At 42.3% G+C, this 27,629-nt stretch overlaps 5 protein-coding genes across 5 annotated transcripts; 1 reads left to right on the top strand and 4 right to left on the bottom strand.

Annotated features, from left to right (window-relative positions):
• Positions 1 to 2,962: 2,962 nt before the first annotated feature.
• LOC110845215 (protein artichoke) lies at positions 2,963 to 12,112 on the top strand. Its single transcript, XM_022091589.2, has 13 exons — positions 2,963 to 3,450; positions 5,927 to 6,260; positions 6,390 to 6,531; positions 6,593 to 7,329; positions 7,454 to 7,850; positions 7,937 to 8,392; positions 8,469 to 8,816; positions 8,910 to 9,089; positions 9,167 to 9,373; positions 9,438 to 9,591; positions 9,672 to 9,733; positions 9,816 to 10,137; positions 10,210 to 12,112. Exons 2-13 carry the CDS (start codon positions 6,112 to 6,114, stop codon positions 11,985 to 11,987), a joined length of 4,932 nt encoding a protein of 1,643 aa, XP_021947281.1. The 5' UTR covers positions 2,963 to 3,450; positions 5,927 to 6,111; the 3' UTR covers positions 11,988 to 12,112.
• LOC110842487 (lysosomal acid phosphatase) lies at positions 11,974 to 19,589 on the bottom strand. The gene is made up of 9 exons (XM_022088236.2): positions 19,245 to 19,589; positions 19,009 to 19,158; positions 18,198 to 18,932; positions 17,974 to 18,087; positions 13,110 to 13,526; positions 12,945 to 13,031; positions 12,586 to 12,843; positions 12,302 to 12,488; positions 11,974 to 12,219 (listed from the first exon to the last, which is right to left on the bottom strand). Exons 3-9 carry the CDS (start codon positions 18,360 to 18,362, stop codon positions 12,098 to 12,100), a joined length of 1,350 nt encoding a protein of 449 aa, XP_021943928.1. The 5' UTR covers positions 18,363 to 18,932; positions 19,009 to 19,158; positions 19,245 to 19,589; the 3' UTR covers positions 11,974 to 12,097.
• LOC110842490 (DBH-like monooxygenase protein 2 homolog) lies at positions 18,828 to 19,496 on the bottom strand. The gene is made up of 3 exons (XM_022088238.2): positions 19,245 to 19,496; positions 19,009 to 19,158; positions 18,828 to 18,932 (listed from the first exon to the last, which is right to left on the bottom strand). The coding sequence occupies exons 1-3, from the start codon at positions 19,494 to 19,496 to the stop codon at positions 18,828 to 18,830; spliced, it is 507 nt and encodes a 168-aa protein (XP_021943930.1).
• An 839-nt stretch (positions 19,590 to 20,428) lies between the features above and the next one.
• LOC118434031 lies at positions 20,429 to 22,231 on the bottom strand. The gene is made up of 5 exons (XM_035846692.1): positions 21,961 to 22,231; positions 21,247 to 21,822; positions 21,107 to 21,160; positions 20,817 to 21,045; positions 20,429 to 20,745 (listed from the first exon to the last, which is right to left on the bottom strand). The coding sequence occupies exons 1-5, from the start codon at positions 22,095 to 22,097 to the stop codon at positions 20,491 to 20,493; spliced, it is 1,251 nt and encodes a 416-aa protein (XP_035702585.1). The 5' UTR covers positions 22,098 to 22,231; the 3' UTR covers positions 20,429 to 20,490.
• A 721-nt stretch (positions 22,232 to 22,952) lies between these two features.
• On the bottom strand, positions 22,953 to 25,904 carry LOC110842488 (prostatic acid phosphatase). Its single transcript, XM_022088237.2, has 11 exons — positions 25,584 to 25,904; positions 25,409 to 25,510; positions 25,211 to 25,297; positions 25,051 to 25,098; positions 24,854 to 24,952; positions 24,577 to 24,765; positions 24,461 to 24,499; positions 24,341 to 24,373; positions 23,954 to 24,244; positions 23,592 to 23,877; positions 22,953 to 23,513 (listed from the first exon to the last, which is right to left on the bottom strand). Exons 1-11 carry the CDS (start codon positions 25,704 to 25,706, stop codon positions 23,365 to 23,367), a joined length of 1,446 nt encoding a protein of 481 aa, XP_021943929.1. The 5' UTR covers positions 25,707 to 25,904; the 3' UTR covers positions 22,953 to 23,364.
• Between the last annotated feature and the right edge of the window lie 1,725 nt (positions 25,905 to 27,629).

The following is a 27,629-nucleotide window of genomic DNA, read 5'->3' as shown; positions in this document are numbered from 1 at the left end:
GCATACGAAATATCGCTACTGTTTGGTACAGAATGGGGAAATGCGCTCTCATTTTAGTCAATCACAATAAAGCAATCTTTTTTTGAAATGAAAATTGAATTGAAAATTTATACTATTATTGTGCAGGATAAATTTCGAGGGTAATTTGAGCACTAAATTGATCTTGAGAGTACCAGAATAATGCTCCATAGGTTGAAGAGTGAGGCAAATGCGAATGTCTCACCTTGCCTCATCCTCCGACCAGATAGGAAAAAATCACACCACAACACTTTCCGCACTCGAAATAACTCTCCCACCAGAACTGCTGAACAAAACCTATTTTAATGATAATTACGACGAATAACAATAATAAAATTGGTATTGAGTATCAGGGATAAGTACGATGAATGCTAGTAAAAAAAACTAGTAATGTGAAACCTGAGCATTTTCTTCCTGCGAATGAATGGAGTGAAAAGAATAATCATGATTCCGTCTCATGTTGCCTCCTCCACTGAATGAAATATCTGCAGCTGCAGCATGTCGTCACCGTCCCAATTCTTCTTTCGTACACGTTTTCATAAAGAACATAATGCACGTATGTACAATTCACTATCCAGACATTCCTTGTGATTATTGCACTCATACCAAAAAATCGACAGTTACATAACTACCACATTTTTAGCTGACTTTTCGTATAAAGTTGACTCCAATCATGTCTAATTTCATCGCATTGTACTAATAAATGCATATATTAAATTAGTAATCCTATGGAATGAGATATGATCAAATTTTTCGTAAATCTTGTGTATTAGGTATTCTTATTTATTCCATGTAAAAACAAATACCAGCGTCAGGAGTTGTCTCCAATCAATTTGCACTAATCTCAAATGGCACTTTAGATATTGCAGGCAAATTGAAAGGGTTGAGGCGTAGCGGTTTGGTGTGACAAGAGCAATTACACGAATCTCAACAATTGTATTACATCGCGTCACACTTTCAAATCTTTCCCCAACAACATCAATCAAGACAATTAGCTTCTTCAACATGTCGTTTCAATTCAGCCTTTGCTAGGCTTTGGGCAGTATACACAAAATACGCTCGCGATTTCTGTTGGTTTAGGTGGTGGTCACCAGTTTCACCACAGGTCAACACCAACACCATGCAGGATGACATTCCCATTGTCTGCTGATCATCGACACGAGTGAGGGGAGCAATTAGTGTAGAAATTAGTTTTCCCTTTCCTTTATTGCTACTCAAACAAATACTTGGACGAGAGTTACATGGTCAGGTTCATCATGCTCTTTTGCCTCGTATCGTCGTCACCACCACGAAAAATTAGATAGCGGTGGGTGACCAATTGTTTCGTGCGTCTCTCAACTTACCCCTTGCGTATGGTCACACATTTGTAACATGGTTGTCTGTACATGCATAAATACTTACCCATCACCTTTCCATAAAGGTTCGCACAAACTCTGATCTCAATGGTCTCTCTGTACATATTCTCATGTCGACATTTTTGGAAACTTTGAGTACTCCGACTTGGTGGTTTAACAATAATTGTTCGTCGCGAGCAAGTTAATCCTCCTGTTACGTTATGTTCATATTGTTATCTCCGTTTCTCATCTAATTGTTAACCTCTGCACACGCACCGTGACGAAGTCATTGTCCCTTCGTCCAAAAGTTACGTTGTCTCATGACTGATGTGAATATGCACCAACCAGCACAGTGCATGAACAAATGCTGTTTTTTTTAATTTTTGAATAACGCGTCACAATCTTTGATGATAACTTTAGAAATATAGCCTTGTTTTCCTCAAATGCTTCCGATTTTTTAAAGATTGTATCTGATTGGCGGTGCTATTTTTTAATGCAAAATGTTGGTCAGTAGTGGTGGTTGATGGCGGAGTCGAATTTTAGCTGATCAGGATAAACGATAGCTTGATGGGTCAAATTAACTTTAGCGCAACTAATCCTCCGTTTTATTAAGTGAGCATATTATTTTTATTAAGTATGAAGGGCTGAGCTCAACTGCATGTGTGTAACGCAGTAATTTATTTTTCGTACATGTTATTATTTGAGCGGTGGTCAATCGTGACCGTGATTCTTCGGGGCTGAATTGCTATCGGGGTCTGTATGCCTTTGTTTTTATGGGGCCCGATGCCTGATGAACAGGACGCGAACAAATTAATAATAATACTAAGCACCTGCTGATCCTTATGATGTTGGGAATAAATGGTGCGCATAATAATGTGTAAATGCCCCCATGAACTTTAATTCAGATATTTAAGATCAGTGAATAAGCATATTGGATTTTGTGCTTAATTCGAACCCAATCTGACGACGTGCATTGGATTTCTTCGGAGAGAAAGTGGACACTGCAAGAGAAGGACGACATTGCTAGCCATGGTCATCATCAAATTGGCACGTACTTATTTCAGAAGTTTAAATACGTACTTTGCATAATAAGAATATTCGGTATATTTGCCATCCTAACAATTAGGCAGTTGCTATTCTCAGCCCAAGTTATTTTCCAGTGCGAATCTCATTCAAGTTTTTATTCCCATTGTGACGACGTTCATTTTTCTCTGAGAATGTTGATTGCTGTAATGCTGTAGATTTTGGCTGATTATAGTTTTCGAAAAAGTTATTGTTGCTTTTGCATATATACAAATTACCAACTTGATCTAATCTAAGCTACGTAGATTAAGTTGTATAAGTTCACTTGTTACTCGTGTTCTTGTTGAGGAATTAAGGAGACAATGCTCAGAAAGAGAGAAAGATTGATTGTTGTACATACAGTGGTGGATTTTTCGGTTGAGAAGAACTGGGGCGGAATGGGCAGGGCTCACTCTCACAACAACGAGCACTATTTTATTCAGTATTCGCACAGGTATCTACTCACTGCACTTTTTAAAAGCAAATACGCAAACGGTTGCCTTTTTGGCGTCTCTCTTATTGCAGACCGCGTTGATACCAGTCAGTCCTAGTCAGTCAGCCAGCGTCGGCAGTAGTGGTACGAACAAATCCCCCAGCCGAGCTCAAGTACGTAAGGATAACAAAATACAGTCGAGTTCTTTCGCAGTTATCTCAAGATAAGAGTTTCATAACAAAAATGTGAGTCATTTTTGTGAGCAGTGAATTTAAATTTATTCCAAATTATGGTAATTATGTACCTGCAAAAATAAGTCGTGTGATTGTGCAAAGTTTTGTCAAAGATTTATAAAATAACAAATACATATGCCAAAAATATAAGGCATGTGCATACGAGTGCAGGAACATACATAAATAGCACATGTTAGTATCAGGACTGATGATTGGCTTGTGCATTGGTTACACCCAAAGTTGTTTGTTTTGACTATTGAGTATTGGAATTGACCAGCACATATTTGAAAATTTAAATGAAATGTCAACTTGTTGTGGAAAGTGACCTTGTCTTGTGTAATAATGTGAATATAACTTTGGATTATCGAAGGTAAGTAATTAATATACATACGTTATTCATGACGTGTTGAACCTCACGGGTCCCCTCATAAACCTCGATTTTGCACCCACCGAGGTCGCGACACAGAGATCATGACCGCATAACATCCTTTCTCATTTGTTTATTACCCGACCGGAAAAGTGAGCGAATATGAGACAAGTCATAGGCATGCAAAAAGAACGAGAGATGCAGATGAGCCCACGTTTACGGTATAACCTGTGGTCATTGCAGAAAGATATAAAGTTTGCAAACCAATTTAACGGGGTGAGCATTGCACGACTTCCGTTTCCTGCAAGCATATCTGAGTCAAGAAATTGTCTCAAGTCATCTCGCGAGATGCTTAAGAGTATTTTATCTCTTTAAACAACAAAAATTCCTGAAAACTCTACTCTCTTGATTTTTTTGCTCGCTTATTTACTTATGACGTAGCATTGTTGTAGGCAGTCGCCCATATATTCATTTATGTATCTATGTATCTATTTCTGTGTAGCCTCACCTGCAGAGTTGAGTGTGTGGGGTATTATTAATTAAGAAATAAACAATAATAAAAGTAAATAATGAAATGAATAATGGGAGGATTTAGGTCAGGTTAAGTTAAGAAGGAGTCGCCGAAGCGAATCGCCTCACAGAAAGACTGTCCTTTTTATGTATCTCTACCTATACATATATCTAATACTTACGATTAAATACGCTCCCTTTGCTAATTTTTAAACTCCGTACAAATAATAATACAGCGGCAGAAGAGGAGAATATTGGCTATATTTTATGGTTCTAGTTTTGGAACGAAATATTTATGCGATTATTGTTCCATGATACATATCTAAATAATAAAGTAATCACATAATAATAACGCATGCCGTTATGTTGCAATGACTGAATTTTTGTGACATCCTGATCCCTGATCGTTTCTCGTCCACTTTCCGGATACTTTTTTTTTACACCGCCTGGCTTTCAGTATAAATAGCCATGTACTTCAATTACTTTTTATAATTTGGCTAATTTAATGGGAGCGGATCAGCCCCAAATCTCAGTCTTTGGTGGTTCATGCACCACATCGACATACAACGTCGGTGTGAAATGCGAAATTAAACTTATCGTGAAGTGAACCATCATCATCCTCCCTCATCATTTAATTAAACCGTTGCAGCAGGAGCAGCAACTAATTCAATTCAGGTCGAATGTACAACACACTCACTCACTCACTCACAGCGAGAGAGAGAGATTCCTCACTCACTTCTTTGAGTTTGATTCAATTTCTGCAATAACAATAATCAAAAACTGTAACCAAATTGTTTCCATTATTTCTCATCGTCTCAAACAGAAGGAGAGAGAGAGAATAGCAAAAAGCACTTGGATATCAAGTAAAAGAAACGGAAATGAGTCGTCTCAAAATTCTTCATCAATCTTCATCATCATCAACAAGTCGTTGTATTCTAGATTATTTTCGCACACACACTCGATCTCGTCATTATTACTTTGCACAACATTAAGCAAAACTGAGAACCAAAGTCGCAGATCATCGTCATTTCATGTGCGACACATCATAATAATGTCACGTCGGAGAAGTTGCAAATTGCAACTTGCAATAATATGTGTGCTAATTAGTAGTAAATATGTATCGCCGCTGCTGATAAATAACATTGTTTTCTCATGTTATCTGATTGAGATCAGTGATGATTGCACTGCTGGATTGAAGTTTGCCGTGTGCTGCATGGCAATTAATTTCTTTATCAAACACGACAATTTGCACAGGAGGAGGAGATGCAGTTTTGGGTGAAGTTTTCACAGCCCTGAATTTGTGATCTCAACTGAACTAAACTGTCCTGTCGCCTTCGATCGATGTGAAAACGAAATTGAATTACAATGCTGCCTGCATGGCGTCTGGCTGCACTTGCGACACGTAGTGTTTACTTGGCATTCTTACACACAGCGTTTACCTGCCTGCGCCAACTACTTGTTGCTATTCACGTGCCTCTGTATTGTTGGTGGTGCGGTGTCACTCTCATTTGTTATTGTTCTCAAGCTGGGCTTAGGAGCCTCTCGAGGAGAGTTTTAAAACGTTACAACTTTCACGCGCGTCATGTTCATTGCCTCCCCGTTGTCGCATGCATCGCTGAATTCAAGTGGAACGAATAGGAATATGAACGCTCCAAGGATTCACTCACTCACTTATGTGCATATCATCACAAACTCCTGTCATCGCTATCCTTCTTCCAAATATTGTGCAAATATTTGCCATATATTGTTGCTGCAAATTGCAAGTCTGTTCCGCTCGGAGGTTGTTTTCCGAATGCAATTAATTTGTTTACATCCTTTTTATGCTCAAAGTATATAAAATCATATTCAAGGTCCTCCATTTTTAGGAGGTTCACAAATCATGCACATATTTGTAATTAGTAATACGGCATGCGTTTGAAAATTTATTCTGCTATGTATTCTACTTTGTCCCCTGTTTTTTATCCACTAGATGAGGATGAGATGACCAGGGGATTAGCAACATTATGTGCAAGATGTACATACATCAGGCATTATCAAAGGGGCCAGTCTGGATGATCAGAAGATTTTGACTTGTATCATACACGCCACATTTCCACCTTATATTCATGATCCACTCCGAAATAAAGGGATCAATAATTAAGTAAACTTTGAAAAATGACACATTGGGACAAGTGGAGCTGCTGGTTTCTCGCCACCCTCGTCGGCTCCGTATGGATAGGAACGTGTCTGGGCAACAAATGTCCTCCGCCGGAAACTATAATGCCTTGTCGGTGTCGAGGGCGGAATGATCAGATTCAAGTTTGGTAAGACAACATGGTGATGACGTAAATAGTGTTTGAAGTGTGTTTGAACTCGTGGAATGCCTGGCTCGATTGATGCGTAATCCATTACTGGACAACTATTTAAACATGTGCGTATTGGAAATGGTGTAGGTGCAGCCACTCCGATCTCGAACGGGTGAATGGTGCCCTCGAGAATTTGATGCGACTTCGCAGCATGCCCGCTATTGACGAGTTGATCGTGGAGAATAACAAGATGCCAACACTTCCGGCCAGGGCTTTTGGAGCTCTGCAGGTATTTCGTGTGATACTAATAAGCACAATAGGAAAGCAATTAAGCAAATTAAATCGTTCAGATTGGACGCCTCCTCCTCCGCAACAACGGTTTAGAGTCCCTCTCGCGCAATGCATTCGCCGGGTTGGAGGATTCCCTGGAAGAGATTTATATGGTTGAGGACAAACTGATTGACTTTCCCTTTGACGCCATCGAAAAATTGCTAAACTTGGAAGCGTTCACAGTTGAAAAGAGCAGGATGCGGCTCCTCCCCAAATTCAACGGGTTGTCGCGTCTGAAACATATTCGAATCGATGGTTCGGCCATCTCCGCCTTGCCTGTGGGAGCCTTTGCCGCAATGTCCACCATAAAACAGATTCACATCACAAATTCAAAGGTGGATCGTTTAGCAGAAGGGATTTTTGGTCGGTTGGACTCACTCCTCTTGGCAAATTTTAGTGGAAACAGGATAGACCACGTTCAGCGGAGGTGTTTTTCCCTCTTGCCCAGGTTGGAGGTGCTGTCGATAGGGAACAATAGGCTTAGCGACGCCTCCAACGTGGGTCGTTCAATGGAGGAGTTGACCTCTCTCAAGTCCCTGGACCTCTCACAAAACCAGTTTAAGGAAGTGCCTGAGGGCTCCTTTGTCAATCTGAGGTCACTTCAATTACTTAATTTAGGAGGGAACCAGATCTCACGCGTGTCGACACGTTCCTTTACCCATCTCCCCGCTCTCAGAAAAGTGGACTTGAGCAACAATTTGCTGCGAAACTTTCCCAAGCAACTCTTCGATACGACCCCACTTTTGGAGGAATTCAGGTAGAGTCCAAAATTATGTATAGAAAAGTCCACTGCTGTTTGAGAAAGTTTTTTGCCAGAATCTTACAAAAATCTACATATTTTATTTCCCGTTTAACCCTAATAATTTTTGAATAATGATCAGAATTCGTAAGAATCAACTGGGCTCTGCAGCCGAGATTGGTGAGCTGCTCTCCTCTCTAAAATCCCTCCGCTACGTTGACCTCGGTGACAATGGGATCACTGAGCTGCCCTCACGCGCCATCCGGGATCACACCCAACTGCAGACCTTGGACCTCAGTGACAACAGAATTACCCGGCTGCAGCGGAACTCCTTCGTCAACCTCCCCTCCCTGGTCGAACTCAGCTTGAAAAACAATTCTCTCGCCCTCGTCGACACGGAGGCGTGGGACGTGCCCACCTTGAAGGAACTCGACTTGAGCCACAACGCTCTCTCGGAAATTGGCAGTGCTACGTTCAAAGGATTGAGCAGCTTGGCCAGGTTGGACTTGAGTCAGAACCAAATAAAAATATTAACCGGGGTAAGACTTCCGATATATGAACACAATTTGGTGATTTTAGTTGGAAAGCATGTACTCACATATTATGTAAATGTATAATTTGCCAGGCTACATTTTCACCCGTTTCCTCGCTGGAATTTATATCGTTATCTTCTAACCAACTCTCCTCCATTCATTCCGACTCATTTTCTGGCCTCTCCAAGCTCCAGAAATTGGACTTGTCGCGAAATCACTTAGAGATGCTGCTGTCAAACGTGTTCCGTTCCACCCTGGCCCTCGTGTCACTCAACTTGGCCAACAACCGGATCAACTCCATCCCTGCCGACCTTCTCCGTGACCTTGCCTCCTTACAGGAGCTCAACTTCAAGAGTAATTCCCTCTCCTACCTCCCCGTCGGCCTCTTCCAGTCTCTCGCGTCACTCCGAGACCTCAATTTGAAGCACAACACATTGGCCGAACTGCACTCTCGACTCTTTTCCGGCCTCGATAAATTGGAACAGCTTCGCCTCAGCTCAAATCAGATCCGATCTTTTGATGAAACCACTTTCGACAATTTAATCGAGGTCCGCTTTCAGAAATATTGTCTACTCAGCTAGTATTTAACTATAATAAATTTTTAAATAATGTAACCGTTGATAGCTTCGTGGCCTTGACTTGAGTTCGAATCGGATTTCGAAGCTGCCCTCCAGGTCTTTGCGAAATCTTCCACACTTGGAGAAATTCGAGGCGAGGGAAAACAGGATTTCAGTCGTGGACTCGGGCGTCCTCTCCAACACGGAGGGTTTGCACATCCTCGACCTGGCGCACAACGCGTTGACATCAATTCCGAGCGAAATGCTCAAGAGCAACTCTCTCCTGAAAGTGGTCGACTTGAGTCACAATCAGATTGGTCGAGTGGACGGGGAGACCTTCACAAAGTTGGGCTCTCTTATGGAGCTTTACCTCAATGACAACAAGATTAGCAGTATCCCAACGGGAACATTCGCCGTAAGTTATTCTGTGATATTGGCCTAAATTGCACTCGACCAATTGTTGGTGGGTGTTGTACACAATTATAAATTTATGTACGCACGCACGCAGAACTTGAGCTCTCTGACCATTGTCGATTTGGACGGGAATGACGTGGAGGAAATTCTTCCCGAAACTTTTGCCAATCTTCCCCGACTAATTTATCTACGGTTGAGTCGTAATCGAGTCAAACGTGTGGGTCGGGGTGGGTTCTCAAACCTCGTTTCGCTGGATGGTCTGGATCTATTCATGGTATTTTTAGTTGTTTCATTGAGTCCACGTATTCCAATTTTACCCTAATGATATTTTGGTAAATATAATTGTTGTAGAACGAACTAGAGGAAATTTCACCAGGAGGATTTTCCAAGACTGGGGCTCTCAAGTATTTGAACTTATCGCACAATAATTTGGACTCTCTGCGGCGGATGGGAATCGAGTCTTTGGGGTCACTCGAAGTGCTAGATCTTTCTTACAACAAACTTAGCTCTGTGGACACGGACGCCTTGAGACATCTCATTTGGCTCGTGGAACTTCGGGTACATGACGAAAATTTAATTCCTTGTGCGACCATAACACGTGACCTTTCTTCTCCTTCAACAGATGAATGACAATGGAATCTGTTCTATCCCCCTGGGTACTTTTGATGGAATGAGTCGCCTCAAAATGCTCGTCTTAAGAAATAACAGGCTTCGACATCTGCTTGAATCAGTGTTTTATAAATTGAGAAATAATATTGCTTTCATAGACGTCGCAGGTGGGAAATAAGGATAAAATATGTAAATATATCAGATAACAAAAACCCAACTCAAACTTTATATTATAATTCGACCATAGGGAATCCACTACACTGTGATTGCGAAATGACGTGGCTAAGAAATCTCGTGGTCCGAGAAGAGGTTAGTTCGCCACAAATTTTTGATAACAAATAATCAAATTCTGTTTGGTTTCGTCATTGTATGTGTGAATTCAATATTGAAGCTCCAAGAACTGACTGATTCGAGCTGTGATGCGCCCCAGGAGTTAAAAGGTGTGACCATGAAAGTGGCTCGACCTGCACAAATGGTCTGCACCCCCGGCTCCAAGTCCTCCAACTTTATCCAGTCGAGCAATGGGGGGGATGGCGCTGATGGGGACCACTGTCCACCTCTCTCACAATCCAAAAGGAAGCCCCGACCCTCCTCCGTCACCCCCGAAGACAGACCAGCTTTATTTGGAAATCACGGTCAGGAAGATTTTTACACCACTACCGGAAACGGAGACCAAAGTCTGGGAAATTTGAGACACAATAATAGACGGAAAGGTGATTGGATTAGTTATTTATTTAGCTGATAGAATTTCAATCATCATTTTGTCTGGATTTCTAACTTAACAGATGAAAAATTGATTGAATCGAATGATTTCGTCTCTGGCGACACGCCCACGATTTATGCGGGGAGTAGCAGTATCGCAACCTCCACGAAGGGTGGTCAATATAACGGCGAGCAGCCAAAATCTGGTCAGAGTGGTGGCGTCCTCTCCTCAATCTTTGGAATCCCGATCGATTTTGGGTTCAACTTTGGAATTTCGCCAGCATTCTCCTGGACCGACAAGGACAAGAAGCCGGCTCGACCTGGAAAGTCCGCAACTGGAGGATCGTCCTCCTCGCCCCCCACGCAGGACCCACTCCCACCAACTTGGCTTCATCGAACACCTCTCTCTGGCGGAAATGTGTACGAGGCGCCAGAGTATCTGCCCAGAAAGCCAGCCCAGCCCTACATCCCCCTCAGCGACTCCTCCTTGTCATCGCCCCCCGTGGTGGAGCCCAGCGGAAGTGTGGACGTTCACAAAACGGTTCTTCCGCACAACCGGAAAAAGTCGCCTTCCATCAAGTTCCCATCCGAGTCACCATCTGCTGGAGTCAAATCCACGTCATGGCGTCCAGACTACACTCCTCCAAACCCAGAGACAGGGTTCATCCCCATCGAGCCATTCTTCCACGGACACGCCAACAACAACAACCAGGTCACAGCGTCCTATCCCAGTAAAAATAAGAGCAAATCTACAGTGCCGTCTCAACCCCATAAACAGCAAGGCGAACATAGCCCGAGCACGGAGAGTTTTAACAACAATGACTCCCCACCACGTGGCCAGATGACGGGATATCGCGACGAGGACAATCCATCGTCATCATCCCCGTCGGATGAGTCGTCGGATGATGATGAAGAGACGAGATACACACCCATCAAAGTTCTCCAAACCACAGAGTCTCACCCCATCAGTTCCTCCACGAGTAGCAGCACCAACAACGAAGAGAAGCCCAACAGGGAAGTTTCTCTCTCAGACTTTTGGAACATTTTCAGCAGCAGCGGTGGGACCCGGGGAGCCTCCACAACGACCACAACGAATAAAAGTACGACGTCCTCATCAACGACAACGGAACGAGGTCAAAATGCCAACGACGAAGGGGACGGTCGGGGTGGAACCGAGCAGGAAGTCAGCTACGAGGAAGAATCTTCGGAACAAACTTCGTCCAACGAGCGGAACACGGGAAACCCATTCAACTTTTCCGCCCCTGTGGACGCCCCTCTGACACCCACCGAGCCGGACGAGCAGGAGGAGGAGGAGTACAACATCCCTTTCGGAGAACCAGCCCGACCAACACAATCCTCACCTACCCATCATCGAGTGACTGGGAGGCCCACCATCACAAAAATTGTAGAGAGCGACCCTCCCTCCTTCCACACCCACCAGCACCAACAGAACAACAAGAAGCAACCTATTCGAGGGGGTGACGACGAAGTAGAACAAGTCGCTTACAACGAGGTTGACCTCACACCAGACATGACCAATGATGACGAAGGCAATGATCGTCGACGTCATCCGCAGCAGGAGAGACCTCCAGAACCCCTGATCCCACCCGTCATCATCGGCGACACGTCTGCCGAGCCGCGTGACTGGTACTACACCAATTATCACAAGACGGAACCAAGTAAGGACGCGGATCAGGTGCTCGAACGCCTTTTGGAGAGGAGCAATAAATTAAGACAGGACACGACGACGGTCGAAAACAGTGCAGCGTCGTCGTCACGCTTCTTACTTCTTCGTAATAATCTCACTAGCTTACTTTCACTTTCAGTACTTGTCCTGCAGCGTCGAATAATTTCTGGTTAATAAGAACTATAATTTTATTAGTATTTACGGTTTCTCATGAATTTTTTTTATACTAACTAGTTTCACAGTGAATAAATATACGACGATAATGTTACGAATTAATGGATATTTTATTGGAAACGGTTGTAACGTTCTTGAATCTTGCGTTTCTTAAGGATGGAACAAATCCATAGAGAAATGGTGACCATGAGTAGAACCAGAGCCGCCATAAGTACGACCCATCCAGTCACCCCTGACATATAGATAAACAGGTCAAATTCATGAAATACTGTGTCTGTGTTGATGTCTGATTGGATTGGTGTGTGTCAACTTACTGACGATGGTGGACCATCCTCCGTCGACGTTTTCATCTTTCAGACACTCCTTTGACCATTGATCGTACTCGATTACGTAGGGGGCAACTAGGATGCGAAAGTCAGAATATGCACAGGGATTTGGACAACCAGGGATTTCTAAGCGCGTGAGTATCTCATCATTGTCCCCACCGTTCTTGTAAAAGAGCTGGAATGGTGATACAAATAGTGAGAGAATAATTCAGGTCATTCGTATAGTTGTGCTTTTGTAGCTGTTCAAACAGTATACACGTATTCGTGTCAACCTCGATGAATAATGCGTCAGTCCTCCGGTGAAGTTCGACAACCACGGCAGAAGCGAATGTGGGTCGAGTATTTTTGGAAAAGAGGCGCAAGGTGTCGAGGAACGTGGAGATGGTGTGGTCGTGACCTGAAATGAGATATAGCAGTCGACCCTGCTCATCCCCGATCTCTCCCTCCATCGTGAGATCAAAATTATGCAAAACTTTATTGAACAATGGTCCAGCACGGAATCGCTTCATTTCGTCCGTGTACGACAGCGTCTAAAATAATAAACATATGAAACAGAGTGCGTCCTGCCCTTGTCTAACACCAATTGTGTCGCCAGTTATTTATTTATTTGCACACATAGTTCTCACCGCACCTGAAAATAGAAGAGTGTCAACTCTCGCAAGTTTGTCGAGTCCAGGACGCGGTTAGCCCAGTCGGGAAGAGTCAGATTGAAATAACGCTTCAACCACAAATTATGTATTATTCTAGCAGGAATTCCGGTTGCATATTTGTGTATGTGTTAAGTTTTTCTCAATACCTCAACAATTAGGGCATCATAATAATTCGCGAGTTGTTTAATATTCGTAAAATTGGTAATATTGGCATTCCTTGCAAATTCTTGGAGGATTTCCATATTTGCGACAACCTTGTCGGTGACGACAGGGGAGGTGTGGACCTGGTTAAGGAGGGTGTCGTACCTTTGGCAGGGGGACTCTTGTCGGATGACGTTGTCCTGCTTAAAGGGGAGGGTGTGGACAGGAACATCCTTCCAGTGGATCGAACCACATTCTGCCACAGCATCATTGGGAGGATAAATACCAGCCAGCACGGCACTTCCGGACTGAATTGTTCGATCAATGTCTGAGCTGAGCGTATACACATCCCGACGAACGTACGTCGTCGTGTTGACAAAGGACGAGTAACGCTTGTTGAGGAAACGGCCCAGGTCGTAACACTGTGAAATATTGAGGGTATTCATTATTTCTTCGTATCGTATTCTTCGTATCGTAAAATACCTTACGACGCTTACGAGATTTTGTAAGCGTCGTAAGATTTTCTCATCGAAAATCGCGTTACTACGCTTACGATTTTTACGAAAGCTGACCCCTTGTTTTATCTTCGTAAAGGATTTCTAACGTATTATTTATTATTAACATAAACATTGATAAACTATGAAATACACTTAGTTGGCTTGGGGAGTAGAGGAAAAACCCGATGTTGGTGGGTTGGGAAAACCTTTACTTGATCCGGATAGGCGTCCGAGATCACCATTCGGCCCCTTACATGATTTTTGTAAATAAAACGACCTATCATTTAAAATATAAAATAATTCTTCTAATCCTCGTTGACTGGGGACAGCTCCCATGATTGATGCCGCATTCCCGCGTTGAACTGCCAAACTAATCCGTTGAATGAGAAAAGTTGTCGACATTGGTCCAGTGACATCCTTCATCCTCCTCCCAACATCTTGGATGAACTTCAACCCTTCCGTCCCCCATACTCCTGATGTCTCGATAGCCACCGGAACAAAGATATAGTTTGTTTTAAGTTCAGAGTACAGTTTGTGTTTTTTGGTCTCGGCTAGTTTTGCTGCTGTGCCAGCATGTCTAAGTGTGTGAGAGAGATAAGAGGGGGCAAAAGTGTCTGTACATGTAAAGTCCCATATTAGTGAGCGTCCCTGTTTGTAAGGTATTAGTGTTAGACCATCCGGTCTTTTTCCATCTGTCCTACAACACCCTAATGGTTCCCTAATGCTTGGTATGTCTGCAGAAATTAAGGCTCTCTTTATAATGTCATTGGCTTGCGTATGTCTAGAGTGCCTGCCAGCACTTTTTTTACATGAAAGACCATGTAAGCCTAGTTCATCTACTTGTGCGCCGCAAACACATTTATGAGGGAAACATAAATTTAACCCTAACCTCAAACCTATTGCAATCCTGAAGGAATTATCGTCTAAAAGTGTGCCTAAATTCCTCGATGGTAAAGCTTGCAACCATGCACCTGATTCTTTTGACCTTGATGCCAAAATCCTAGCAGTATTTATTGGGGTGGTGGATGATTCCAGGATACGTGAAGATACGTAATTGAAAATTGGACTTTCCCAGGATGATTGAAAAGAAGTAATTGTACTGCGAGGTAGTTCTTCACAACTAATTGACTTCCACAAGTCCTGCGCCTCGGTCACAAGTGAATCGGACAAAGCAGTGACATACGAGGGCAAAATTAAAGAAACCAAGTCAGTGGTGGCAAATGAAGATGCAAGGAAACATGGAGTTGCTAATGTTTTAGATTGTCTAATTCCTAAACCACCTAATTTAATTGGTAATGCAATTTCTTCTAAAGACAAAGGATTAATTTGGCAATTTGTAATTTGTTCTAAGGCATTATGGAGCAATGAATCAAACTCCTCTAGCAAATGTGGAGATTTAAAAATAGGGGCTGCCCTTAGTAGATAAACTAATCGTGGAATAGCTAGTGAATGTTTCAAGAGATAATACGCAATATGGCTTGGAATGGAATGCAATCGACCAGCCATGTTAGTAAAAGCGTGAATCTTTTTGCGGAAAACATGTTCAATAGATTCAAGAGTCAAAGGTGCACCTAAAAGTTCAGCATTTTCCTGAGTCATACATGAAATACCTGGTGCAACTGATTGGAAAGATTCTAGTATACATTGCGTGTTAGTTTGTGGACCTAAAACTGAAACCTCACATTTATCAAAGTTCAATTCTAAACCTACTTCATTTGCACATGAGATAATATGTTGAAAATCGTCTAACACTGTAGTAGGATTGCCACCTAATGTACCATCATCTAAGTACCACATATTAAATTCTGACCCTAAATTTGAAATGACTGGATGCAAGGTTAAACAGAAAAGTGGTGGACCTAACGGATCTCCTTGTTGAACACCTCTACATGAATCAATTAAAGAAGAATTCCACACAAGACTGGATGAGAATCTATAGCACTGATTAATATAAGGATACAAAGTTGGTACAAGTTCGTGAACGGATGAAAGCAATTTCCCTCTATCTACCATATTAAATGCATTCTTAAAATCGATTTTAAGGAAGGCTGTAGGTGATTGATGTGGAAAGGAAAAGAATCTACGGGCAGCGTGTGCTCCTGCTTCAGCACCATTTTTTACGTTGAAACCTACTTGGACTGGACTAAAATAATCCTGAAAGACATGATTCATGACCTTCACACAAATCTTTGAAACTATTCTACGATAAGTGCAACCTACCGCTATAGGTCTAATACCACCTGATTTCTTTTTAAGGGCCGTAAGACTTGCACCGTAAATGAAAGGACAAATATCTAAAGGAACTTTTCCTGCTAACATAAAATTGCAAAATTTTGTAAGAGATTCTAACAATTGAGTTCCTACGTCACCAGTATGTTGTGAAACTAGATCTTTCAGAATTTGTGGTCGTAATGCATCTAAACCCCCTGCTGAACCACTAGGAAATGAGAATATTGCTGAGATAACCTGCTCTGTTGTCGTAGTAAATGGTGGAATGTTAGGCTCATCTAAAACAGTAAAATTGTCTAAAGATTTTTGTGGGTGCTTTTCTACAAGTGTGTCCAAAGTCGCTGAAGAATTGGGAGCGACAACATCATCTGATGTTAAAAGCCGTATCGCGCCACGAATATTTCCTTCGGAAACTTTAGATATGACTTTTGGCCCTATGTCGTTGATTTTGCTACCTGACTTATCAAAGACTGAATTTTTGGATGAAAGTGAAATGAGATAGTCCTGATAAGTATTTTTATCTAAGGATTCAAAAATAGATAAATTATTTCTAATTTTGTTAAGACTTTGACCATTCTTTATATTTGCCCTTGAATCACATTGTAATGTTACATATGGAAAAGTCAAAAGAAGGTGCCATGCCTCTGGTGTGTTTTCAGTTATGCATTTATCTATGGCTGACTTGATTGATTGTGCTACCGGAATTCTACAGGCCTTGGGGCATTGTTTGAGAGTTGGACAATTTTGCCTAAGAGAGGAAATAATAGATTTGAAATCAAAAACAGTTTCTGGAACTTGTTCTGATTTTAACTGGATCCCTACGTAATGATATTTCGAAGCGCCATGAAATTCTGTCCTAAGTCTTTTGGTCCTAATGTTTGAAAATGAATTTTTTATCAATTTCCCAATTTCTGCATCGTTTAAGGGTTTGAAAATGCCTAACGAGTCCTGTCTATACGCTTCATGTAACAGATTTTTCTCAATTATACCTCCTGGGACTATATTGTTATTTAGCCACTCTAATGTGAGAGATGTACATGTTGCTTTGCTAGATATAAAATTTGAAAGTGGTGTACTTAATGTAGAAATTGGTTGTGATGCACGTGGATTTGTACAGGGGCTTGACTGTATAATTTGACTATGTGTGCCTAGAGTAGACTGATTTGCAGGCGACGGTGTGTTTGAGTTTACTTGGGGGCCTATTTGTGTATGTATTTGGGGACAGTTTGCGCAGAACCAGTCATCTTCAGGAATGGCCTGCAAAAGAAGACAAGAGGTGTGATACCACAAAAGACATGCAGAACATTCTATCCACTCATCTGTTGCTGAAGATGATGGTCCTGGGCAGCCCGACACCGGACAGAAAAGGTCATCGGAAACGGGATTTAAACCCTCGGTGGTATGGGGGAGCGGTCGGGAGGATGTGGGAGGAGGACATTTTCTTGGTCCTGTCCTCTTCTTTTGCTTATTCCTCTTCTTTCTTGGTCCTGGATGTGGTCGTGATGAGGATGATGATGGCGGCGGCAGCGGGGACGATGACGGCGGCAGCGGGGACGATGACGGCGGCAGCGGGGACGATGACGGCGGCAGCGGGGACGATGACGGCGGCAGCGGGGACGATGACGGCGGCAGCGGGGACGATGACGGCGGCAGCGGGGACGATGACGGCGGCAGCGGGGACGATGACGGCGGCAGCGGGGACGATGACGGCGGCAGCGGGGACGATGACGGCGGCAGCGGGGACGATGACGGCGGCAGCGGGGACGATGACGGCGGCAGCGGGGACGATGACGGCGGCAGCGGGGGTGATGACGATGATGGCGGGAGGGGAGGAAGTAGCGTCAAGTTTACATATTTCCATATATCTAGTGACTTGAAGAGCGGCATCGTGGTCTGACGACTTGTATCCAACAATACTGGCAATTTCCTTCCACGCTTAAAATATATAGACGGGGGCGGAATTCAAGAGTGAAAGTAGAGGGACTTCCAACGATAGATAAGTAGTATCTCCGGTGTAAGTTACCGTAAACTATTTTACGATACTACGGATACGAAGAAATAACGAATACCCTCATTATAATTTATTAAGTAATACCTATTTTATTTATTACTTGCATATACACACGTCAAGTTAATTACTTGCCTGCACTTTCCCGATGCAGGTGAGCTGATGGAATCCATTTGGCCAGAATTTCTCATCGTTGTAGGGGTCAGACGGGAACGATTTTTCTATTGTGCGGGCCCCGTGGCGAAATATCTGTATCAAAAAAAGTTTCGACGTAAGCAAAGTCACGATAACTAGTCAAGACGAAGGAGTATCTGTATTCAGATTTTAGTGCCTTGCTACAACAAGAAATGGTGACCTACCACTTGGACAGCGACCAGACTTGACAAATCTGGATCCTGTGGTGGCCCTATTGAAGGAACAAGCTCGTCAGGTGAAGAGGAAGAGGAGAGCTGCCCCTCCTGACCTTGGGTGAATGAGACGCTGGTCACGGTGAGCAGGAGGAAAATGACTCGTAGTGACCACATGATGAATAATATTGCAAATTTGCTTCACATTAAAATTATTTTAAAATTATTCAAATATCCATATTAATACATACGTACAATATCTAACTAACGCTATAAATTAAGTGATCACATGTCACAAGGACAACATATGATATCAAATTATCTCATGATATGTTTATCGTCGACGGATACCTTATCTCGGTTTGGAAATTATTATCTTATCCAAGACATGACATAAAGCCGGTGTTTGTATGTGTATACGTGTAACAACAATTATTTTTAGGTGGAGCATTAGCATTGTTGTTTTGCTCAAGGTTTTGATGCATGCATTTATATACGTATTGTAAAATTTTAATTTAATTACATATGCATAGTTAAGTTATGCTCTTTAACAAAATCTCTGGTTGTATCTTCCGGTTTATTAAAATACAGTATTTTGGTGCGACGTGTGCCACATTGATATATTAAATCACAAAGTATTGCTTAACCATCCATCAAGTTAAGTTCTATCGTGCCTCGAGTTTCCGGTCCATGATATTCAATTTCGTCCGTGGGACCAACAGCCCAGACAATAAATTGGACTGCATTCTGCAACATTAGTTGAGTTCAAGTTAAGGTCAATTATTTCGCATTATTACAAGAACAAAATCGCTTGCTATATAACCTCCACTTTAATATCTTCCGTCATATCTCCCGTATCAACAGCTCGAGTAAACTCTAGCACCGTGTGGGTCGCATTTTCAGACGCCGAGACGAGTTGAACATTTTGAACGGCATCCAGTTGTGGAGGCCCCGGAACGGCGGAGAAGCGATCCTAAAATTAAACAAAATTATTAAGCACGTGTACAACCTCTGGAGTAAAATGGGTGGCATTAAAATGCTTATAGGTTGACCACCCACCCCGATGTAGGAACCCTTTGACGCATCGAAACCCCCGATGACCAGGTCGGAGAGAATCATGCTTCCGTTCGGAGATAGTCCCCATCCCACCCAACCCGTCGTTTCTGCCGTGACCTTCACAGTGAGGACGCCAGCCAAGGTGACTCTGGTCTCTAAAATGTACTTGCCATCATTGATTGGCACCGTTCCTCCCAGCACGTCAGAGGCTGCGAGGCAGACTGTGAGAAAGACGCAGAGTTTTGCAAAGGTCATCCTAGCGAAATTAGGGTGGACGTGTGTTTAAAGTCGAGAGAAAAGGCGAGGGGGAATTGTGACTGCTGAAATGTGGGTGACACCGAATTCCTTTTATACCCGATGGGACGTGAGTACGAGTCCGTGGTAACAAGGGCGTCATTTTTTCTTATCACGGGCTTATTAGTTGAGAGAGAAGGATATCTGCTGGTTGGACTTACCTGGTGATGATGTAACCGTAACCCAATAATGATCACAAATTGACTAGTATTTGATGATTACATAACGATTACCCACATATGTACATATACTGTAAATACATGTGAAAAATGCACACGGCCCCACAACTGGGACTCGTTGGATGCAATGCAACACAAATAGATGCACAATGCAGATCAATAGGTCATCAGTTGTCCAAACATTGTAAATAGTTTTTTTATCTAACATAACGATTCGTACATATTTATGTATGTGACGTTATTCAGTAACGGTGATTGTGACGTGAATCGTATATAGAGTTATAAACTGATTGTATAAGTGACCAGTTTAAACTACAAGAAGGACGCGATGAAAAATACCAATGATTACCTATGCATAAATGTACCATTAATGCATTTGTCGTGTAAACTTGATGAAATTGATAGTAATTAAGGACGGAATAACCGAAAATGTATGACGTTGTTCCCTGCGAGGTCTACAGATTATGTACCAGCGTTAATTTATTGGTAGTGACATAATCGTTAGTATGCCAGAAGTCTGAAGAGTATGTTGAGCAAATAGAGCAAATTCACAAACGCTGGAAAAAATTATCATACTGAATTGGTTTGCTACTACGTAAATTAAGTGCTTTGATCCTTGACACAGCAAATATGTAGTTAGCAAATTTGTACTAACTCAGCTCAGAATATACATAATCCTAAAATTATCGAACATGTTTTTAAATAAAATATATGTATTTTTCATAATTCAAGTCTTTATTCGTGAAATATGTGGCTTGTATTTATATATGTATTTCCTAAGCGTTAAAAGTAACCAACATGTTCAGCGTCAACTGAATGCAGTTGTGCATGCAGACGAGGACAATGGTGTTTTCAAAAGTAAAAAAATGGCCGGAAGTCACCCTGACGCCATTGTAGGACTCGGCATGAAGCATCAGCATCTTTTTTTCTCTCCTGCTCACCCCTTTCATGGAGGCAACGCTGCTCCGCCAGCTCAGGTTCAGCTCCCTCGTCTTGAAGCTGATGTCTCCTGCCACGGCCAACGGGGTCACCTAGAATGAGACACCAGAACCGTTAATTAAATATGCTGTTGGGAAAAAATGGCGAATTCGTGAGCATTTACGGCATCGTAGAGGCATTCCGTGGAGCAGAGAGGAAACATGAGGTTTGCGAGGGGAGCAGTGTGCCACAGCCGGACGACGCCGAAGACGAGGGAGGAGACCATGAAGAAGAGGAGCGACGGGAAGGAGGCGAGGTACGGACGGAAGCCATTGTTCACCAGGGACACGATCACTTCAACCCCGCGGAACTCCACAACTTCTGGCCCAGAAGAAAAGTGTTTCAGATCACGCCTATAACCAATTCACTAAATGAATCAGTGCACCAAATACCCGTCATTAATTAGCAACAAACCTAAAGTGGTTGATTTCCTTCAACACCCATGACATTCCAAGGTAGACCATGGCCCTGTTCAAAAACCACGCCTGTTATAAGCCGATAATATGTACTATGTACATATGCAATATTATCGTCAGTGTCGAAATTATACCCACCAGTTGAACGTGATGGAGATGAACATGGTGCAGATTAGATAGTACTCGATCACGATGAAGGGAACCTTGTGGAGGAAAGGGACGCCGGTAGCACTATAACCCAAACAGGGGAATGCCAAGGAGCTCGTAAAGTGTGGTGCACAGGGTGTCTCATTGACCAAGGTCGTGTGGACGCCAGGATTTCCGAGAAAGAGGAGGAGACCGAAAAGTAGATGAAGTCCAAGGCTACGCTCCTCTCTCTGCTCCTCCTTCCTCAGGGTCGCCTGCAGATTTTCCTCTTCCGGAGGCAAGGCCAACTTTCTCTTGGCTTTGGCCCCCCTGTTCTTTGCAGCCTTTTCTTCCTCCCTCTTCTCTTTGTTGGCTGGGTCGGCGTAGTTGAGGAGGTAGTTGCCAAACTGCATGATTTCCTTCTCGTTGACGTCCCACTGGTAGAAAGCGACGAGTGCGAGAGTGTAGCCACCAACCCAGGCGATGTTCAGGATTTTCAGCAGGAGGGGAAATCCAGGTCGAGTGAAAGCTTGGGCCAGACGAAACCCGGAGAAAGTCAGCATCGTCACGATCACGGTGCGGTGGATGCTGAGGACAGTGCAGAGTATAAATTAATAGGTTGATAAGCTTAACTATCTATAGGTGCGCATTATTATTTGATAGCAACCCAAAGGGAAAGGACTTTTTAAGAGATGAACTAATCTTAAGGGGCTACATATCTGTCACCTGAAGTAGAACCACTGGTTGGCCGACCCTTTTTTGAGACGACATTCCTTTCCATCCCAAATGTATGGGAAAAACTTGCAACCACACCCAAAGCTGAGAAAAGAGCAAAAGTAGGAAAAGTAGCGTTGGGTGAGCATTTTTAGTAGTGAGCTGGGCACCGACTCTGCTGCTGGAGAAAGGTGTGACGCTGGCAAAAGACAAAATTCAGAATTTATAGTCCTGAAAATCGTCCTGTTGGCCTTTGTCCAAAGGGAAAATATACGTACAATAAATAATCCCGATTCAGCCATTAAATAAGCACACAACGCTTGCCAACGATCGTTTACCTCACTCCCCAATTCTCTACACATTACGATTTGATTGAGGTCAGTTTTGGTTTGGTTCTATCATGTCAACAGAGAGATGGGAAAAATCCCTTCTGAGTAACATTTCAGCCACTTACGATTAAGATAATTGTGTCTAAAACTATTTAATATCCATCCATCGCATCGTTCAGAGTGGGTTACGTTAGATCGCAATTAAAAAGATGCCGTCATCATGTTTTATTTATTTAATTAATGTCGCTTATCAATTCGAGTGCCTGCAATCGTCCTTGTTGACATAGTCGTACTACGATGTTCTAGAATATATATAAAACGTTCAACTCGAAGTGGTCTATCTTCGGGGCTCCATTATCACGCTGAACATGCTCCCATCCACAATTTTGTGCAACTCAATGTTGGCAGATAAATTAAGATTCCTAAAAGAGCGACGCAATTATGTTGCGCATACATACATAGAAGTATCAGTATTCGTGGTTATTCTGATAGGCTTTTTTAAATTGTTAGGGCCAAATTTACTGTCATTTTATGAAAATCAATATCTGAGGAGTAACGGAAAAGTTTTGTATGCATAAATATGTGGTAAAGAAATAAATGCAAACGCGGACTTATGGATGATGATTTGGAAAATCCATATCAATTATGATTTATGCAATTTTGACTCAAAAACAATTAAATGGCAAAACAGTATCAACGGTTTTATTCTTCCCCTCATTACTGGTTCTTTCTGAGGATACAGTATAAATAAATGATCATCTTATTACTAAAAACATTCTCTGCATTGCATGTTTCTCTGATCACTTGGATAACTTATAAGAAGTATAACTTAATAATTAATATTGTCCTCCGACAGACAGTTATTAAACTTATTCTTAAATTGCGCGTTTGCGAATTTTTTAAAAAATAAAATAAAAATAGTCAAAGGATAAAATGCGACAGATAAAGAAAAAATGAGCAGCTTCTCCTCCGTGGAAGCATCCCCTTTCGCAATTTATATTCAGATTAACAGATTAACATCCCTCGTCTATTTCGTCTTAAATAGATTCGTGTAAAGCTACATGATGTCCTTGTTCATCATTCCTTGTTAAATTCGTTCATAGTAGAGACGATCTGATCCTCGTCCCCACGTTTTGCCCATCGACGTTCCTCCACCCCCAGAGCCGAGGAGTCGGAAGAGGCAGAGCCACAGGAAGAAACAACCCATGAACATCACCACTCCGACAACACCAATCACTGTGGAACAATCAATTAACAGGTAAAGCGTAAAATAAATTGTGGGTGCTTCTCAAAGTGTTTGCCGTTAAACGTTACCCAGTGGACTCGGATAGCTGGAAGCGGTACAAGGCGTCACCGTGAGAAGTGGCGTTTCTTCCAACTCCAAGCTGGCTGGTGGCGTAAATTTGAGCAGGTTTCTGTGCTTCACCTCCCCACCTTTACTATTTTTGCTCTTTTCCTCATCCAGCGAGCATTCTTCCTTCAAATCGCGTGGAATGAGATGCTCCGTCAGCGTAATAAGATCAGAGAGACGGCAGGTCAGCGAGCAGCCAGGGATTTTCAGTTGATAGGGAGCCCGGTCCGTCTCGTTCCGGTAGTAGACCTACCAGAAAATAATGCGCAAATTGACGAGCAGACCTGTCACTACTTGGAAAAAGTATTCACTTATGAATTAGTACTTTGACAAAATGGTCATCCTCAAAGTGGAGTTCGACGAGTAGGCTGGATGCGTAGGGGGGATTGTGAGGGTGAAAGACGCCGATCGTGTTCATTATTCTGGACAAGGTGGAGTCGTGAGCGGAGTAGAGAAGCATTTTTCGCCCACCTCCTCCCACCACCATGTGCTTCTCCTCGGGGGACGAGTATCCCAAGGCCCCTGTCTTGGCCAGCATGTTTTTAAGGAGAAGGTCAAGCAATGGCCCACCTCGAAGACGTTTCATTTCGTCCGTGAAAGTGCTCCACGTGTTGATCTGAAAAATGTTGAGAGGTTGGTGAAAATTTTTAAGTAACAAGTAGTTCTGAAAAAATTAAGTAACAAGTTGTCGATAATAAATAATAATAAGCACCTGCGCCTGGAGATCGTTCAGTTTTGGAAGTGCCTGTTCAATCCAACCAAAAAATAGTTGAGATCTTTTACTCATGCATGCATTCGTTCATTACAGTGCTGTCAGGACTTGGTCACTTACCAGCGTGGCCCAAAGTGGTACGGTCAGGTTATGAATTGACTGCAGGTAAAAATTGGTTAGTTTATCGATATATAAACAATAGTTATAGGCCTACAGACTACAGCAGTAACCCTGACCTCGGTTAGAATGATATCTTGTAGTTGGATAATTTCCTTCACCGTGGACGCCCTGAGTCCACTTTTCTCAGACAAATGGGCTACAAAATCTTTGTTCTCCTCATTCATGGTCAGGACAACTTCAGAGGTTGACATGAATTCGTGATGGAGCTGGTCATACTTGGGGCATTTCTTGTTTACATGAAGGTACTGCGGGGGGAAAGGATACATATGAACGCATGTGAGAAGCAGGTTGATGGATTGGATATTGGATTGGCACATAAAAATTCAGCCCAACCTGGTCCTCCTTCCAGGGAATTGTCCTCAAGGGGATGGGTTGCCAGTCCAGGCTCGGGTGCCACTTGTGAACAGGTGGGAACAATCCGGCCAAGTTGGACTGTTATTAAAAGATCAAACTCAGTGTGAACTAAATTATTCCCTTCTCGAAGAAAAACGTGGGCACGACTAAAGATATCAACAAATTGGTGCTTATACCTCGACGCTCATGATTGTCCGATCCATGTCCGAACTGACCACGTACAACTGTAAAGTCATTATTGAGAGTGCTATTATGTAAGTAGACTCAATGGAAAATGTTTAATGTAGGTAAATGTGGCATATTTATGTATAGGGAATTGCTCGAAAGGTTTGGCACCTCTTGTGCATGGTACTTGTCAGCCAGAAAACCGTTGTAGCGGCGTCTCAAGTATTGGCCCAGCTTGTACTGTTGCATCTTCCCCACCTGCAAAACAATTACTCATACACATGCATATACATAATAATATACTATTCTTGTAAATGATTGTGTAGGACTGATAGATGGGGGCCAATTGAGACAAACGAAGGAACATACACTAGTAAGTTGTGCCTTTCCCTCTGGCCAGGCCGTGGGATCCTTGTTGACTGGGTCGTTTGGGTAGGTGTTGGTTGGTGCCCGGTCGCCATGTCGAAATATCTGGTCATAAAGGAAAGGGACATGACATAGAGCGGCCAATAATGCACACAAGTCGGAGGTCCACCACACATACCACTTGCACTAGTTGAAGCGTGTCAGTGTCCGCAGCAACGGAATGGGATGATGACGACGCCACATTGATCAACGCCACTGCCACAAGTACCACACCCACTGCTGCTCCGATTCCCCTTCTCATCCCAATAATTTCTTTAATCTTAATAGTATGTATTCCTTACGGGCAAAGAAAACTAAACAAAAAATCTAACTAAAAACTTGTGAAATGATTGCAGAATGAGATATTTTTTCTGGACAGCAGCGAAGACCAGCAAGCAACCTGCTACTGCTACTACTTTGCCGGATGGAAACGAGGATGGAACTGAGGGTTGTGACTGTGCTGATGGGGCGACTTTATAAAGGACCCCGACTGACCAGATAAGGGGAGTGATAAAGAAGGAAAGGGTCCAGGTGCGTGGTGGTCTAAATGTTACTGATCGAGTGGTGTTGGGCACATGAAAGTATTTACAACAAACCCGAACACATAGAGTATGTACGTATACATATATAAATATGTATATATATGTATGTACATTACATTATGGCATCAAAAAATGCGTCACAAGGGTCCAATAACACAAAGATTTATGAATTATGATAAAGAATACATGCATCAAATTCTTGCATCTGCATGGACTGACGTTAACGATGTACTCATAATTGTCTTTTTCCTTGAACTTGTTGTTTCTTCAGTCTTGATTTCTTCTTTATTATACACAAGCAAGCTGTAAAAATATGTACATATGTTGATGAGAGAGAGTGAGAGATCACAGGAACTTTACTCTCACTTCATCTCTGGACAAACATTTTGACAGCGTTACAGAATAAATAAATACTTAACGTCGTAATGCACTATCTAATAAGAAGAATAGCTCATTAATGAATGAGTGAGGAAGGAGATGAGTTGGAAATAATAGTTGAATCCATTCTGTACGGGTATCGAACAGCTCAATTGAGACGACGTTTGTTTCAGGAGCCGACGAAGATATTTCTGGCTTGGCTTGGGTTCTTGTCCTTTATTTTTGTCACATGATGAGAGTTAAATTACTTGCTCGCTGTCGCCTGGATGAAAGCATTAATTGTACGATTTATAGGTAAGCTACACGCATTATTGATCAGAATGTACAGCAGTGCGTGTACATGCCCTACAATTATTCTAACAAAATGCGAGGGAGGATTATCACGTTCTGGTTCAATCCGGATATCTGGATATTTTTAAGTGAGAAGTTGCTAAAGAATGCATGGATGGCAGAGGAAAAAAAGCTGTCCCGACCTCGTCCTAACAAACAAAGCTGTTCATAACAAATATTGTGTGACTCATATGTAAGACAATCATCGTTCTACTATAGTTTGCTTGGGACACACATTTTTTAATCCTAATTATTCTCGAGTATATTTCTCGCAGTTGAACTGTAGTTAATCTTAAGACATGTTTGCACACAATTTTTCACTGCATCATATACTTGCATATACTTAAAATGGTGCATCCATATGCATACTGAAAATTGTAGGTGGAAAGTGACTCACTTTTTTAGAATGTCGACTTGTTCTGCATTGTAGAAACTGGGCATTGCACTACTGAATCGTGTTTGCATGTCTAAAGGGGTAATGTGTGCATTATTATGTACACTCGTAAGTAACAGATCTTGATACTTAAAAAGTATCTGATAGGGCAAAAATAAGTACCATTAGCTGAGATTCATTAACTGGTTGAGAATGATTGTTTAGAAAACGGGCAGAGGAATGAAATGGTCATATGCAGAGCTGGGTGATTATTGGTTTTTGAGGGTGGATTAAGGATTATGGATTAACCACAAAACAATGTGGATTGTGATTAAATTATTTTCGTGACATTAATTCATGTCAGGATTAATCCGGATTAATCCATAAATTCTGAAAATTTCGGGATTATGGATTATGGATTAATAATCCGGATTAATTTGGTGATTAATGATTTTTCACTATATCTAGCGCAAAAAATTTCAACTACGTGGTTTCACATAAAAATGATGCCAGTTTCAATTGATACATATATGTATGTAGCACAGGGCAGCGAGAACATGTT

This window comes from Folsomia candida, unplaced genomic scaffold (genome assembly GCF_002217175.1).
Source record: "Folsomia candida strain VU population unplaced genomic scaffold, ASM221717v1 Fcan01_Sc001, whole genome shotgun sequence".
NCBI lineage: Eukaryota > Metazoa > Arthropoda > Collembola > Entomobryomorpha > Isotomidae > Folsomia > Folsomia candida.
The sequence above is the reverse complement of the archived record's forward strand: the minus strand, read 5'-3'. Positions and strand labels throughout refer to the sequence as shown.

Excerpts from the sequence above, each read along its gene's own strand:
- LOC110845215 (XM_022091589.2), top strand. The coding sequence starts at position 6,112 with ATGACACATTGGGACAAGTGGAGCTGCTGGTTTCTCGCCACCCTCGTC. Across the intron at positions 7,851-7,936 it reads AAATAAAAATATTAACCGGG|GCTACATTTTCACCCGTTTC; the intron begins GTAAGACTTCCG and ends ATAATTTGCCAG. Across the intron at positions 8,817-8,909 it reads TCCCAACGGGAACATTCGCC|AACTTGAGCTCTCTGACCAT; the intron begins GTAAGTTATTCT and ends GCACGCACGCAG.
- LOC110842487 (XM_022088236.2), bottom strand. The coding sequence starts at position 18,362 with ATGTGGTCACTACGAGTCATTTTCCTCCTGCTCACCGTGACCAGCGTC. Across the intron at positions 12,844-12,944 it reads TGACACTCTTCTATTTTCAG|ACGCTGTCGTACACGGACGA; the intron begins GTGCGGTGAGAA and ends TTATTATTTTAG. Across the intron at positions 12,220-12,301 it reads AGGATGGTCCACCATCGTCA|GGGTGACTGGATGGGTCGTA; the intron begins GTAAGTTGACAC and ends TCTATATGTCAG.
- LOC110842490 (XM_022088238.2), bottom strand. The coding sequence starts at position 19,496 with ATGACCTTTGCAAAACTCTGCGTCTTTCTCACAGTCTGCCTCGCAGCC. Across the intron at positions 19,159-19,244 it reads CAAAGGGTTCCTACATCGGG|GATCGCTTCTCCGCCGTTCC; the intron begins GTGGGTGGTCAA and ends GTTTAATTTTAG. Across the intron at positions 18,933-19,008 it reads CGGAAGATATTAAAGTGGAG|AATGCAGTCCAATTTATTGT; the intron begins GTTATATAGCAA and ends CTAATGTTGCAG.
- LOC118434031 (XM_035846692.1), bottom strand. The coding sequence starts at position 22,097 with ATGCTCACCCAACGCTACTTTTCCTACTTTTGCTCTTTTCTCAGCTTT. Across the intron at positions 21,046-21,106 it reads AAGGAAATCAACCACTTTAG|GCGTGATCTGAAACACTTTT; the intron begins GTTTGTTGCTAA and ends AATTGGTTATAG. Across the intron at positions 20,746-20,816 it reads CGGAATGCCTCTACGATGCC|GTGACCCCGTTGGCCGTGGC; the intron begins GTAAATGCTCAC and ends GTCTCATTCTAG.
- LOC110842488 (XM_022088237.2), bottom strand. The coding sequence starts at position 25,706 with ATGAGAAGGGGAATCGGAGCAGCAGTGGGTGTGGTACTTGTGGCAGTG. Across the intron at positions 25,511-25,583 it reads CGCTTCAACTAGTGCAAGTG|ATATTTCGACATGGCGACCG; the intron begins GTATGTGTGGTG and ends CTTTATGACCAG. Across the intron at positions 25,298-25,408 it reads GAAAGGCACAACTTACTAGT|GTGGGGAAGATGCAACAGTA; the intron begins GTATGTTCCTTC and ends ATTGTTTTGCAG.